This window comes from Silurus meridionalis, chromosome 22 (genome assembly GCF_014805685.1).
Source record: "Silurus meridionalis isolate SWU-2019-XX chromosome 22, ASM1480568v1, whole genome shotgun sequence".
Classification (NCBI taxonomy): domain Eukaryota; kingdom Metazoa; phylum Chordata; class Actinopteri; order Siluriformes; family Siluridae; genus Silurus; species Silurus meridionalis.
The window spans coordinates 13031340-13046199 of record NC_060905.1 but is presented as its reverse complement, the minus strand read 5'-3'; the positions used below and the strand labels follow the sequence as shown (position 1 = coordinate 13046199).

At 39.3% G+C, this 14860-nt stretch overlaps 1 protein-coding gene across 3 annotated transcripts in view; it reads right to left on the bottom strand.

Moving 5' to 3' along the window:
* The window catches only part of csmd2 (CUB and Sushi multiple domains 2), a 359814-nt gene that overhangs the window by 58919 nt on the left and 286035 nt on the right, over nt 1-14860 (bottom strand). For all 3 annotated transcript variants that reach the window (XM_046834777.1, XM_046834778.1, XM_046834780.1), the window contains exons 40-45: nt 14337-14453; nt 13575-13784; nt 12237-12425; nt 8223-8400; nt 1847-1992; nt 1655-1735 (exon numbers count right to left, since the gene is read on the bottom strand). In XM_046834777.1, coding sequence (XP_046690733.1) covers nt 1655-1735; nt 1847-1992; nt 8223-8400; nt 12237-12425; nt 13575-13784; nt 14337-14453 — 921 coding nt within the window. The remainder of the gene's footprint in view (nt 1-1654; nt 1736-1846; nt 1993-8222; nt 8401-12236; nt 12426-13574; nt 13785-14336; nt 14454-14860) is intronic.

The following is a 14860-nucleotide window of genomic DNA, read 5'->3' as shown; positions in this document are numbered from 1 at the left end:
ACAGCACACTTTTTCATGCTATCCTCCACCTGAGACTGCAGGAAGAAGTTTTGCATGAAATCAGGAACAGTAACAAAGCAGAAAGAGAACATCATACAAAGGGTCTTCCCACTATCTTTACTTAATGCTTGAACAAATGGAATGGATTTAGCAGCATGTTTAGAATATATCCTTTAATTTAGCATCGGAAAGCAAACTAGCCAACTGAGGATAATTCTGTGTGTGTGTGTGTGTGTGTGTGTGTGTGTGTGTGTGTGAGCGTGCGTGCGTGTTTACTACTAAGACAACAGTTTTTGCAAAAGCACTGAATTAAGCTAATGTAGTGAATAATCAATGATCAAAACAGCAGAGAAGCAGTGCGGGTTAGTGCCAGAAATAGAACGTTGTTTAATCCTCCAAGGAGTCATGATTACATGAGGAATTTGCAACATGATGAATTTGCATCGGCCCAAAGCGACTCACTTAAAGGAGCTGCTCATTTTCAGAGCAGAGAGAACAGAGATAAACCTAAAACCTGCTTCAAACCTTTTCTAAGCCTTTTTTCTTCCTTCGCTCAGAATAAAATTAGGTTGTTGAAATTTTTTTTAAATAAAAAACACATTGGAATATGCAAAAAAGGCCTCATCATTATTACATTATCACGACAATTAAAGAGCATATTTTGTGGCACGTGGGAAGTTTTGTCACCTCACAGAATCTCTGGTTTGATCCTGAGCTCGGATTTACGTCTACACTGAGTTTCGCACGTTCCATCTGCGTGTTTTTAGTTTAACAAAATACAAGCAATTAGGTGGACTACACAACAACTCCCATAGGTGTGCATGAGCTAATGATTGTATTTATGTGTCATGTGCCTCACATAGGTTTTGGATTCAGTGTAGTCCTGACGCAGATAAAGTGGATAGTGCAAAACGATTAAATGATAAAATCCCATATGGAATGGAAGGATTTTTACTAAGAAACACTCAAAGACTAGTGGAAGCACAGGTGAACCACTGTGTGAGTCCAATTCGAAAATAGGCAATAAACACAATGCCGGTAATCAACAATCTCCCAGGAAACATTTATTCTCTCAGCATAAATAATGATGTCAGCTAATGAAACTTCTACACATGATTCGTTTTATTATATATGTGCATTTTGTGTAACAGTGATAATCAAAATCGGCCTGATTACCAGAATCATAAATTAGGGGAAAAAATAGGAAATACAAGATAATCATGCTGCTTTAAGCAGCACAATGCGATCTCCTGTTTTGAATTCCGTATGAACCAATTTGCCAGTTCTGGCAGTGAATCAGCATATCAGCACAGTCCTCTGGGATTTGTTGTGTTGGCGGTGAAGCAGCTTTCCCTCCTCAAAGTGAGTTCTGGAGAAGAGTGTGTGTTGGTGCTGAGGGAGGTATATGTGTGTGTGTGTGTGTGTGTGTGTGTGTGTGTGTGTGTGTGTGTGTGTGTGTGTGTGTGGCTGCCTCTGCTATTCTGGGAACATTATTAATGAGAGGCGCTCAAGCCTGAAAATGAACTGGCAGCCTGCTTCTATGTTCAAAATGTTCTTGGTACATTGGCAAAGGCCACACACTCGTACAGCACACATGCTCAAGCCTGGCACCCTTAAAATTAAGCTGGGTGTGAGAATGAGATGGACTGCATACCTATTTTAAACTCCTTGCTAGCCATCAGGATTTCTGCATTGGGGATGATGGGAGGAGGTAGGCAAAACTGGAGTCTGTAGGCTGGAGTAAGGTAGAGAGAGAAAGAGAGAGAGAGAGAGAAAACAGCAGTGTTGAAGAACTAAAGAAACCACCTGCTTCGATTTGAATGAGGGTAGTAAGGCAGAAAAATACCTTGGTAGTTGATCTTGAAAAGGCCGCCTTTTTCTGAGCTGCTGCGGAACCGTATGAGGATCTGATTAGATGTGCTGCTGGGTGGGTCATAAGGCTCACCGTCTGTGAACACACCAAGTTTCCGTGCATTCTCCTGTGGACCATCCCTGTAGAGTAAAAGGAGAAAGGATACATTCTCTGTAAGCAAAGTTCTCTGAAATTTTTTTAAATTCTTACACACTCTGCACATTTCTATCTGATGATCTAAAAAACCTATCTATCTATCTATCTATCTATCTATCTATCTATCTATCTATCTATCTATCTATCTATCTATCTATCTATCTATCTATCTATATTTATTTAATTTATTTATTTATTTATTTATTTATATGGAATGGAATCCAGTCACACACATTCCTCTGAATATTACAGCCTCCACATTAAGTGCATTTGCTCTACAGCCTCCAAATTCTCAATTCTGGCTCCTGCTGGCTAGAACCGAGCAGTGAATTACTTTAGGAACTTACCCCTATCTTTCCCATCTCTCCATGCAGCTGAGGCAATTTGGCCGTTTCCCGATCCCAATTTCGACTACAGTCAGTCAGTTTAAAAACCGTCTGTTGGTGTCTCTCTGAGTGTGCGCTAGAGATTACACTCTCTACTGTGCATTCAGAAAAGCCTGTCTGGCTGGAGGAGTGCTTGGTGCATGTAGTAGTCATGCTGCCAGGATGGAGCATTTCCCTGGCTGTCTTCACAAACACTTTCAGCACTGAGAACAGGGCATTTAATTACATTACACCTTAGTTTCGTTTGTAAACACGATCAAACGCTATGCTGTACTGCGCTACAATGTACAGAACTACAAGGGTGTTACAATGCATTAGTAATGCACTTTGGAAAAGACATGTTTATTCAAACAAGGGCCGGTGCTTCATCTGATCAATAGCATGCGATGATTCCCATCCCAAAGTGCCTTTCAATAACAGCATGCCCTGTAAAGTTTATTTCTCTCCTGCAACAATTTGCCAATAATTACATTTTTGAATAAAAAGCTGTCTGTAGTTTGTTTCAGAAAAAAAAGAACACACTAATTGCTCTTTACTAACTATGCTTATATTTAATGCTGACTAAATGGTTCCTGCAATCATTCAAAAATTAAGACCTTTTTAAGACTAATAAGAATGAAATTTAAGATCTATATCACAACATCAAAAACACACACATACATTGTTAACAACCGGCTTTAACCAAGCCCTAAACTAATTATTTTCAAGCCAAGTATTGCTAAACTTTTTTATTTTAATTAAAATCCGTTTTACGTCTGTGCCACAATCCAAGAGAGATTCGTGCCAATAAAAGAAAGCTGATTAGCTGTTGCATGTTGGCCTCATTTGTAGTCATAATACAGTAAAAATTATTTATTTATTATTATTTATAATTATTTATTATTACAGACCTAGAACCAAATTTTAAGGCCTAAAATTGATTCTTAAATTTCTTATATATCTTTTTAAGACCCACAAAAACCCTGTATCTAGTTAAAACAGACATCTGATCATCAACCCCATATGTGTATTTTTTAACCTCTTTTTGAAAATCCGGTCACTATTTGCTCTAAAAATAGAACTACCTCTCTTCTGGAAAGGTCTAACCCATATTGTGGAGAACTGGAGAGGTCGGGCACAAATTCTAGATGAGGACGTTTGGGGTGCAGTGACTGTTCCAGATCATCCCAGTGGTGTTAATTGGGGTTGAGGTGAAGGCTCTGTACAGGACACGCCAGTTCTCTTATGCTCAGTTTTCCGGTTTTGGTCTAGTAATTTAATTGGTTAACAATTTTAGAATGGTTCCAAAAGTTCTTATATTTAATATTAAAGCACTAGGGTGTCTCAATTTTTGTATCACTTCACTTGGCAGTGCTCACAAAAAAAAAAGATCAGCAGGCATGGCTTTTCAGCAATGGACAAATGTATTGGGACACCTGACTTCCTCAACTGTTAACACACATTTGGAGGCACACAATTGTATATTAATTTTCTAATTATAGAAAATCTCTTAGTGCTGCTAGATCAGCATATTTCTCCACCCTCATAGAAAATAACAAGCATAATCCTAGATTTTTATTCAGCACGGTAGCAAAATTAACAGGGAATAAAAGCGCTGCACTAACATGCACACCATCATTAGGTAGTAATGATTTCATGAACTTTTTTAATAATAAAATTGAAAACATCAGGCAAGAAATCCAGACGGTTAATATAAATCCAAATTATTTTACAAGTAACCCTGTAGACAGCAGTGTAAGTATAACGGACAATTAACTACAAAGCTTCACTCCTATTCATGAGAATGACTTAATTTCATTAATCTCCTCACCAAAATCATCAACCTGCATTCTCGATCCCTTGCCTACAAGTTTCTTTAAACAGATAGCTCCAGAGGTAATTAAACCTGTTTTAAAAATAATTAACTCTTCCATTAGCACTGGTTATGTGCCTAAATCCTTCAAACTGGCAGTTATCCACCCCCTTATTAAGAAACCTGACCTTGACCCATGTCAGTTGTCCAACTACAGACCGATATCAAATCTCCCCTTTATATCCAAAATTTTAGAAAAGGTTGTAGCACAGCAGTTCTGCTCACACCTACTTATGAATAACATTTTTGAAATGTATCAGTCAGGAATTCGGCCTCATCATAGCACAGAGACGGCGCTAGTTAATGTGGTAAATGACCTGTTATTGGCCTCTGATCAGGGTTTTGTCTCCTTACTTGTTTTGCTCGACCTTAGTGCAGCTTTTGACACCATTGATCACACTATACTGCTTGCTAGACTTGAGAACGTTGTAGGAATAAAGGGAACAGCTCTCTCTTGGCTCAGGTCTTATTTGACTGATCGCTATCAGTTTGTGGATGTAAATGGTGAGTTCTCCACACTCTATGAGGTAAAGTTTGGTGTTCCTCAAGGATCTGTCTTAGGCCCACTGCTTTTCTCTGTATATATGCTGCCTCTTGGTGAAATTATTCATAAACATGGGATTCGCTTCCATTGCTATGCTGATGACACACAGCTGTATATTTCAGCAAAGCCAGATGAGCGAGATCAGCTGAACAGTGTTGAGAAGTGTGTAAAGGACATTAGACAGTGGATGCTTAATAACTTTCTTCTGCTCAACTCAGATAAGACGGAAGTACTTTTACTAGGACCACATGCAGCTAGAAGTAAACTTTCCGATTACGTAGCATCTCTAGATGGTGTTTCTGTTTCAGCATGTACGGCTGTCAAAGACCTTGGTGTGATTATTGACCCGAGTCTTTCCTTTGAGTCTCACGTGAATAATATCACCAGGATTGCCTTTTTTCACCTTAGAAATATTGCTAAAATTAGAAATATGATGTCGTTACAGGATGCAGAAAAACTAGTTCATGCTTTTGTTACTTCAAGATTAGAGTACTGTAACGCTTTACTGTCTGGGTGTGCGAGTAAGTGCATAAATAAGCTTCAGTTAGTCCAGAATGCAGCAGCAAGGGTCCTCACTAGATCTAGGAAATACGACCACATCACCCCTGTTTTAATCAGTCTACACTGGCTCCCAATCAAATCTCACATTGATTATAAAATATTACTACTGACTTATAAAGCACTTAACGGTCTCGCACCGCAGTATCTGAGTGAACTTCTGTACCAGTATGACCCTCCATGCCTACTTAGATCAAAAGGTGCTGGCTATCTGTTGGTTCCTCAAATAATGAAGACTACAGCAGGGTTGTTGACGGTGGTGTGGTGGGTCGTCTCTTATCCCAGAGATCCCTCATGTCTGTGTTACCTTCTGGTTCTCCCTTTTAGTTATGCTGTCATAGCGAGTCCTGCCGGAGTCCAAACTGCACAGTGACATTAACTTTCATACACCAATAGGGACACTTAATAATCCATATCCTTCTCTCTCTCTCTCTCTCTCTCTCTCTCTCGGTCGAGTTAAACATGCTCCTGAGGTTCCAGTGACCACTGTTCCTGCCCCTCTCCCCTCCGTGGATCTTCACACTTCTGTGCAGCTTGGGACGGTATCTCATCAACACCTTGGGTGGTTCCATGTAATTCCGGAGTAGAACGGGTGCTTTTGAGGACCGATTGGACTGTAGTTGGTGTTGGCGGTCTGCTGCACTGACTCGGGAGTGCAGTTTGCTTCTGATCGTCATCACTGTACCCCGCAACTTTGTATATCTGCTTCAAATGGACATTTGGTGCAACCCAGATGAGGATGGGTTCCCTCTTGAGTCTGGTTCCTCTCAAGGTTTCTTCCTTATGCCATCTCGGGGAGTTTTTCCTTGCCACAGTTGCTCATCAGGGACAAACTTACTTACAAAGAACATATTTACGTTTAATCACCACATTATCTGTGTAAAGCTGCTTTGAGACAATGTTCATTGTTAAAACCGCTATACAAATAAAAATGAATTGAATTGAATTGAATATATGATGACTTGAAAACAGAATAATTACATTTTCCCTTCACTTGAACTTCTTCTTTGGCTGATCCCATTAGGGGTCAACACAGCCGAACATCCGTCTCCATACTACTCTTTCCTCTACATTTGCCTCTTTTAAACCAACTACCTGCATGTCTTTACTTACCACATCCATAAACCTAAATTCCTGAATTTAGATCCATAAATTCCTCTTTTCCTCCTTCCTGGCGGCTCCATCCTCAGCATTCTCCTACTGATATACCCCATGTCCTGCCTCTGCACATGTCCAAACCATCTCAATCTCGCCTCCCTCACCTTCCCTCCAAAACTTTCTACATGCGCTGTCCCTCTAATAAACCCGTTTCTAATCCTGTCCATCGTCGTCACTCCCAACAAAAACCTCAACATCTTCAGCTCCGCTACCTCCAGCTCCACCTCCTGTCTTTTACTCAATGCCAATGTCTCTAAACCATACAACATCACAGGTCTCACCACAGTCCTATAAACTTTCCCTTTCACTCTTGCAGATACTCTTCTATCACTCCTGCCACTCTTCTCCACCCACTCCACCCTGCCTGCACTCTTTTCTTCACTTCTCTAACACACTCTCCATTACTTTGCACTGTTGACCCCAGGTACCTGAACTCCTCCACCTTCTCCACCTCTTCTCCCTGCAACCACACCACTCCACTGCCCTCCCTCTCATTCACACACATGTACTCGGTCTTACTTCTACTAATTTCCCTTCATTTGATGCGTCTGTGCGCAAAGCCAGCTCCATGGAGGTATGGTGTACATGGGTTAGAGTGGAAGATCTTGAGTGGCCTGCTACAGAGTTCTACACCTCAACTCAACTCACCTACATCAGTATTAGACTTTACTAACACTCATATGACTGAATGAACTGAAATCTCCACAAACACACTCCAAAAATCTAGTGGAACATCTACCCAGAAGAGTGGAAGAAATTATAACAGCGAATAGGGGCCAAATATAGAGTGCAATGTTCAAAAAGAACATACAAATCTAATAGTTAGGTGTCCACATACTTTTATTTATATAGTGTAATAATCAAACGTCATCAGGTGAAGGTGGAAAGGAAAAATGGGAGCTGATTTTGTTCTAAACGCGCCTCTGACTAGCAAAGCTAAAATAGGCAAAACATTTGGCCATATTGTGTTTAAAATATTACTTCCTCAATTAAATATGAATATTAAAAAAACAATTATAGTAATATACATATAAAAACAGCACGGAACACTGTGATATAATGAAGGGGTAGGTGATATTGAATGTACTGGAACCTTACTATCACAAATGCTGATACTAGGCTGTATTAATGCAATTTAACTGAGAGATCTTGAATAACATGGGTAATTTAACACTAGACGTGAAGACATAAGTAAGACCTTCACTAATAACCTGTCTTTGAGAAACAGATGTTCTTGAAATGGTTACCCTGTTCTTCCCACAACACAAACAAAGAAGCTAGGAGAGTGATGAATTATCCCCTGAACTAAAGCTTTGGCTGCTCACTTGTCCAGCAAGCCATTAAAGCACAAAGGGAAGAAAAAAGGGCATGAAAATTGTAGCACTGGAAGCAACCATGGAAACAAATGTGATACACAAAAATCCATTACCAGCCTTCCAAATCCAATTTATTCTTATAGAGAAATTTGTACTTTGCAATGTTGACTGATTGGTGTGAATGATGAGCATGCCACATGATGCAGTCATTGTTTACACCACTAATAAGCAGGACATGGAGGACATTCATGGGCAACGACAACACTAACAGATCAGAGCTGTGTGCTGTGCTACAGTGTGTCCACATTCTATTACAAAGCGTTTTTAAAGCAAGCACAGGACCTGTCTTGGCCATTGTTGGCTTTATAGTCCCTATCGGCTAGCAGTTACAGTAGCTCACCATACAGTGATGAAGTCATGTGGCCCGTGAACCTGCAGAAGGGTGAAATTCAGGCGCACGCCCAAGCCAGGGGCCACCGTGATTAACCACGTGCAGTCTGCAGAGCTCGGGTACTCTTCCGGATAGCCTGGAGAAAAGATGGTCCCGTTGTCTGATGCAATATTCCCTCCACAAGGCACTACAAGGCAAGAGAGAAATAAATCAAAAATAAACAAGATGCCATGAATGAGAAATTCCACAAAAGCAATTTCCAAGGGGAATCAGAGAAAAATGGGAGTCTGCTTTTTTCCTGACACTCTTCGCCTAATGTGACTCACCATGGCCTAGGATTAAGTAAGAAAGCCTGTTAGCATGCGAGGTCTGGGTCGGTATGTTCAGGAGAGATAAGAGAATAACCTTATCCAGAGGACAGGAGAACCAAAAGGGAGGTGGATTGACATAGATACTGACTTAAACACAAACCCTTTGGGCAACCGAACATACCCAAGACGGGGCTCGTTTCCTGCACTGCATTTATTTATTTTTTTTAAAAACAAGGAATTACGCCACAAACGTTTCCAGAAATTTGAATATTTCTAGAGTGTCTTAAAATTAAACCATGATCCTCTGCCTCAGTTGTGCTGGATTTGTAGGGAGACAACCAGCAGACCTGGACTTTAAAACTTTACCAGCATTCTCCTGTAGCTCAACACCACCTAATGCAGCATGCCTGCTCCCCTTGCCTTGCCTGCTAAATGAAGTATTGATCAAGCCATTGATTAAAAGTACATCATGCTACTGAGGAGAAACATGCAGCGATTGTATTGATCAGCTCAGGGCTGGGTGAAGGAGAGGAAAGAGGAAGACGACTTGCTAACTTTGGTGACTGAGTCATTCGAGGCGGACGGGATAGAGGAAGAGAAAGAGCGTGCAGGAAGATGTAGGCAGGTGTGAACACGGTGAACATTGATCACACTTGTCATGCGCAGTAGAGGAAGTCTAGTACATGACAGCACACACAGAGCAAAGTCCTGAATCTAATCTGTTATGGAGAGTGTGTAAGGTGCTGTGAAGGCCTGTCTGTCAAACTAAGTCTGGCAAGGAACGTGTGTGGGGGGGGGAAGAGAGAGAGAGAGAAAGGGAGAGAGAAAGAGGGCAAGAGTTGACTTCTTGCTTCTATCAAAAATGTCACTTGCTTTTTAAGTGCACTCTAAGCATTTTCACTATGTTTCTGATCAATACGCAAAGACCAAGGGTGAAATGCAATAATGCTCGAACCGTGCCAATTGCTATTGATTTTGCCCAGTGATAAATACTGCAACCTTTTGTGGAGAGTGTGGGAAAAAAGTTTAGCTTCTCATATTTGCCCTAGTACTTTTTTTTCCAGTTTCACTTTGAACACACAAGGGACATCCAGGGCCGATAAAGAAAGTATGTACATCGCTGCAGTTTGAAAGCACCAACTTCTATTGAGTAGATGACAAAAAAGTACTTCATGTCCTTCAAGCGCAATAATAATGTTCTCATGAATCTAGTACAAAACATCAAAAAGGTGAACATGAGTGTCTTTTAAGATTATTGTTTGTCACCTGAAATAAGGTAATCTCGAAAGAAATTGTGGCGGAATTCAAAGGAAATCCTGCGATAACGTGCTTTCTGTGTCATATTATACAGGGAAGGTCTAATGATTGACCTTAAAAGAAATTATTCTGTTCTTCACATTTACATTTACATCACCAAGCAGCATGATCCAGGCGGATTTATTTTTTCTGTGCATTAACAGGTTTCCTTTATATTTTCTTCATTGCCATTAAAGTATATGAAGCGCTCCTGTGAGATTCATGCAAGTCTATGTTATCCCTTTTTTTGTTGTCTATGATGATTTATTTATGATTGGTGGCTTTAAAATGAATGTCATAGCAGTTGAGACTTTGAGATTTTAATCAAAATTTTCAACACGGAACTTGTCATTGTCTGTCTTTGTGTTTTCTGATAGTAAATCAGCTGCCGGTGAGCACGTCACATTATGAATTTAAAAACTGCCTCATTATTAAAGATTTCTCTTATGATTATAGTTTAAAAGCTACATTATACACACTATATTGACAAAAGTATTGGGACACCTGAATTTTTCAGCCATATTTGATTCTTCCTCAAACTGTTATTACAAAGTTTAAGGGACACAATTGTATATGATGTCTTTAGATGTGCAAGAGTTAAATCTTCTCTTCACTTGAACTAGCAGACCCAAAACTGTTCCCACAAGGCTATGTCCCTGTACACAATCTCAACTCCCAGAAGATATAATTTACATGGGTTGGAGTGGAAAATCTTGAGTGGCCTACTATAAAGCTCTGTCCTCAACCCTATTGAACACCTTTGGGATGAGTTACAACACTCCTCACCTCACCTACATCCCCCGATTTAAATAACACCCTTGTGGATGCATAAACACAAATCTCCACAAGCACAATGCAAAATCTAGTGGAACATCTTCCCAGAAGAGTGGAGGTTATTATATCAGCAAATAGGGAATAAATGTGGAATGGGATGGCACATACGAATCTAATGATCAGGTGTCCACATACTTTTGGTATTAACCAAATGATTAATACTTAAATGTTTTTTTTAATGTCTCACTACATGTAGTTTTACTCATTAAAACAAAGCTATATTAAATTAAAATGTGTAGAGAAACCTGGTGAATAAATGCAATTATTATAAACACACATATATATAACTGAAATAATGGCACTGTAATAATGTGTGAAAAAATCTACTCGCTGGGTCAGAAAATGGCCAGATTGTACACTTTGACTGAGTGTCGACATGGAAAAGCATCCGTCTGGTCTTTGAAAACTTGCTTCTGCTATGTAAGCACTCAGTCATTTCAGTATGCCTTGAGGTCCTGCACCAGTATCTCATTGCATGCAGCGTCTTCCTGTTTCGTCCAAAAAATCTGCTGATGTGACGCTAGCAAAATATAGTGGTTTTATATTTATGGATTCCCTGGAGCCCTGAGTAGAATTACTCTACAACTATGCAGTTATATGTGCCAAAAGACTCATAAGAAGCATAACACTTTCCTTAAGAGCAGTGCTTATGTGGCTGCATGAAACCTGCAATGGCACTTCATGACAACTGAGGTAAATGTGGAAAGAAAATGTATCAGGGCTTTATAAAAACCTGGCATACGATTTATTTTTAGTTTATTTTGGTAGGATGTGATTTTTGTTGTGTTGTGAAAATGTGGGATGTTATTAAAAACAGATTTTGTTTCTTAGTTGCCATTAAAACTGACACTTATTGACTATTAATACAATCTAGTATAATACAGATATATTATTATACATATATTAGGTATAATACAGGTATGAATACAGTCATGAATCTGATTATAAAATGCCAATGCCAATTAGCCCTCAAAGTATATGCAACCTCATGTAAACTCAAATTTCTGTCACATCAATACTGACAAAAGCAGTCTGTATGACGGATGATGCCTATTTATAAATATTATTACAGGTTTAAGCAGCCTGTCATGAAGAATAAAAGGAATATTAATACAATAGTCATGAGTTGATAGACCTCTTAATACATTGTTGATGAAAAGTTATATCGAAAAATCCAGGCAAGCGTCCTAACACTGTTGTATCACTTCCTGCCTAATATAGTTCGTTTGTATGATTCACTAGATGCTACTAGGACATCAGTGGAGAACCACAGCCTGCATTATGAAATCTTTTCAATGCAATTGCATTTTTCTAGCACAACTTCAAAATCTTACATCCTGTATCTTTAAATATGGACATACACCAATAAGCCATAACATCAAATGTCACTGTCAGGTCACATGAATATACTATATATATATATATATATATTCATTACCTTAATTTTAAATGCTTGGATTTGTGTACATAGGCTATAAAATAACATGCAAACATTGCAACCAAAAACAACCTGCCAAATTAAGCACTAGAGCATTTACATTCCTTTCTGAACATTGTTATTAAAAATCTGAATGGACTGTACCTTCACACCGAGGAAAGGGATGATCCCAGGTACGGGTTGTACCATGTTGACAGGTAAGAATGGACTGGCCCATTAGTTGATACCCTGGGTAACACTCGAAGGATATGGACTGTCCTACATTGTATCCAGCACCCACCACCACGCCATGGTGGAAAGGTTCGGGGTCGGAACATTCTTGTAGCTCATAAGCTAAAAAACAAAGGCATGAAGATATAAAAAACAATCTCAGTAGTCCATCAAAAACACGACTCGTCAAGAGTTCAAGATTGGACTTTTGCGCCTATAATAATGTTTTTGTGATTGCAGGCAAGATCGATATGGACCTGGATTTTGTACACAGCAGATGACTGTTTTTTTTTTTTATCAACTGAAGGGACTGACTGTACAGGAAGTTTAATTCCTTTTCAGAAATACAATTCTGTCGAAAGTTTTCGCAAGGCTGAGGCGAGGATGGTGACCGAGGCTTTTAAATAACAGAGCATGGGTAATGAACCATTTTTGGTGCTGACTACCAGCTTAGAAAGGTCACAAAAAGATCACCTGAAACAACATCTGGAATTCTTATGGATGGCACACAAACTGCACATTTTACTCAAAGAAATTTAAGGTCACTCGGTGGTTCTTCATATCGGAGTGCGACCGGTATCTAATGGCAGTCCTGAAAGACATTTTTATTAAAAGCATAGCAGAGGCTATATGGGTCCTACTTAGGGTTTTAAAAAATAAATAAATAAGCAGAAAACCTCCTGCACACCCACCACAACCAATTCAATTTTAAAATGCCAAATCACTTAAGAATGTATGACGGGGTAAAAGACATTCAGGGATAGAAATCTTACTAAGGAAATTGATTTCAATGGATCAAAGCATCTTTAGTGCTCAATAAGCCATGTGCTGAATAGGAAGTCTGATTTATATGATGATGCTCACATAATTATGTAAATATTGATAGCGCTTTTCAATTCGGCAAATGTTCAAGCCGGCGCCAGTTACGCTTGCCCTTTCTGAGGTAACATTTCATTTCAAGCCATAAGAATTACAAACACAGTTTAGGACCACAACATTTTTGCAGCTCCATATAATGAAGCCAGTTACTGGAAATGACTGATTGACTAAGAATGTAAATAACAATCAATTAATTTCTTTTGTTGCATGCTGTTGGATTCCAGTATTGAATTGTAACATTCAATTGTAACTGGTAATGCTGCCTTCTTCGTAGAAATACTGCGATAAATATTCTGCCCTCGGCTTTTATAGTGTCAGACTTAATTTTTTTTAGTTTGATGATTTTACACTCAAACCAACTGTAATGAAAGATGCACATTCACGCATTCTTACCCTGATAATCGAATCGGAATCCTGGTTTGTTCTGGGAATGATCACTGTGAAAATACACTGTGGTTTCATGAGACGTTGTTAGGAGGGATGCCGGGACATCCTGTCCGCTGAATCGGCCAATCACAGTGCTAGTGTCAAAAGGGCCGTTCCTGATCTCCAGAAAGTCATGGTTGGCCTCAGATGAGAAATTCAAAAACTGTATGTGGGCTCCTGTTTAAATGAAACACAAGATGTAACAAACAGTAATAGTTGACACTTTCATATATATTTTAAAAATAATTTGCTCTGTATTTCATAGTTCTTTTGTTTTATCCCTTAAAAAATTTTTTTTTATATTACCCACAATCCCATGTCTTCACCTTGGCATTAAAAACTTGCTTGGAAGTGGTGAGTGAGGAAAAAAAGCTCTTATGCTATTGTTTTTACTGGCAAACTATCAAATCTGATTATTAGCTTTTGTGGTTGAGAGTGCAGATTTTCTCCCCTATAAAGCACCCTTGTAGCTCCACTATCAATGGTCCAGTGTAATGCCGGCATAGCAGACGACCAATAAGTTCTCATGAACCATTATAAACAAGATATAAAAAAAAAAAAAAATGTAATGTAATTATTAATTACAATAAGGAATGCTTACTACATTAAACATATTTCAATACCCAAAAACATTTTCATGTGTTTCCAAAAAAAAAAAAACACTCAAGAAATATATGGATATGTGGGATGTCATTCATACATAAATACATTCAGCAGTCTTTTTCTTACCATAGCCGACTGGCAGGTAGATCCTCCAGGTGCAGTCACTGTTGCTAGGGTAGTTTCCGGGGAAACCAGGGCTCAGGATGGTCCCTTCCATCTCTTCTTTGATCCCACCACACTGTGCTGAAGGGATGGAGAACAATGCAGGAAAGAAAAATGCGTCAGAAAAAAATACGCAAAATGATATAGATTTTCAAAACCCACCAGTCACAAGCTCTTGTGCCGTGTTAGCCTTCATCACCTGTAACATCTATTCGCAGGAGTTGTGCAATTCCTCTATTTGTGTTAGCTGACCTTTCAAAAGCATCAAAAGCCTCAAGCTGCTTTGATTTCAGAAGCTGTTTTCCTGTTTTCTTTTGGGAGAGTCCCGACACCTTCTCACCCTCTTCTCTTTGTGCTCGATGTCTACCATATTGATTGATCCCAACATCACTCTGATTAAAGCCTTGGCAAGGCTCTGGGAGTAGAACCCATGATCCCTCATGGAGAACAGAAAAGGCTCAAAGTGTTCCACATGTCTGGACAATCAA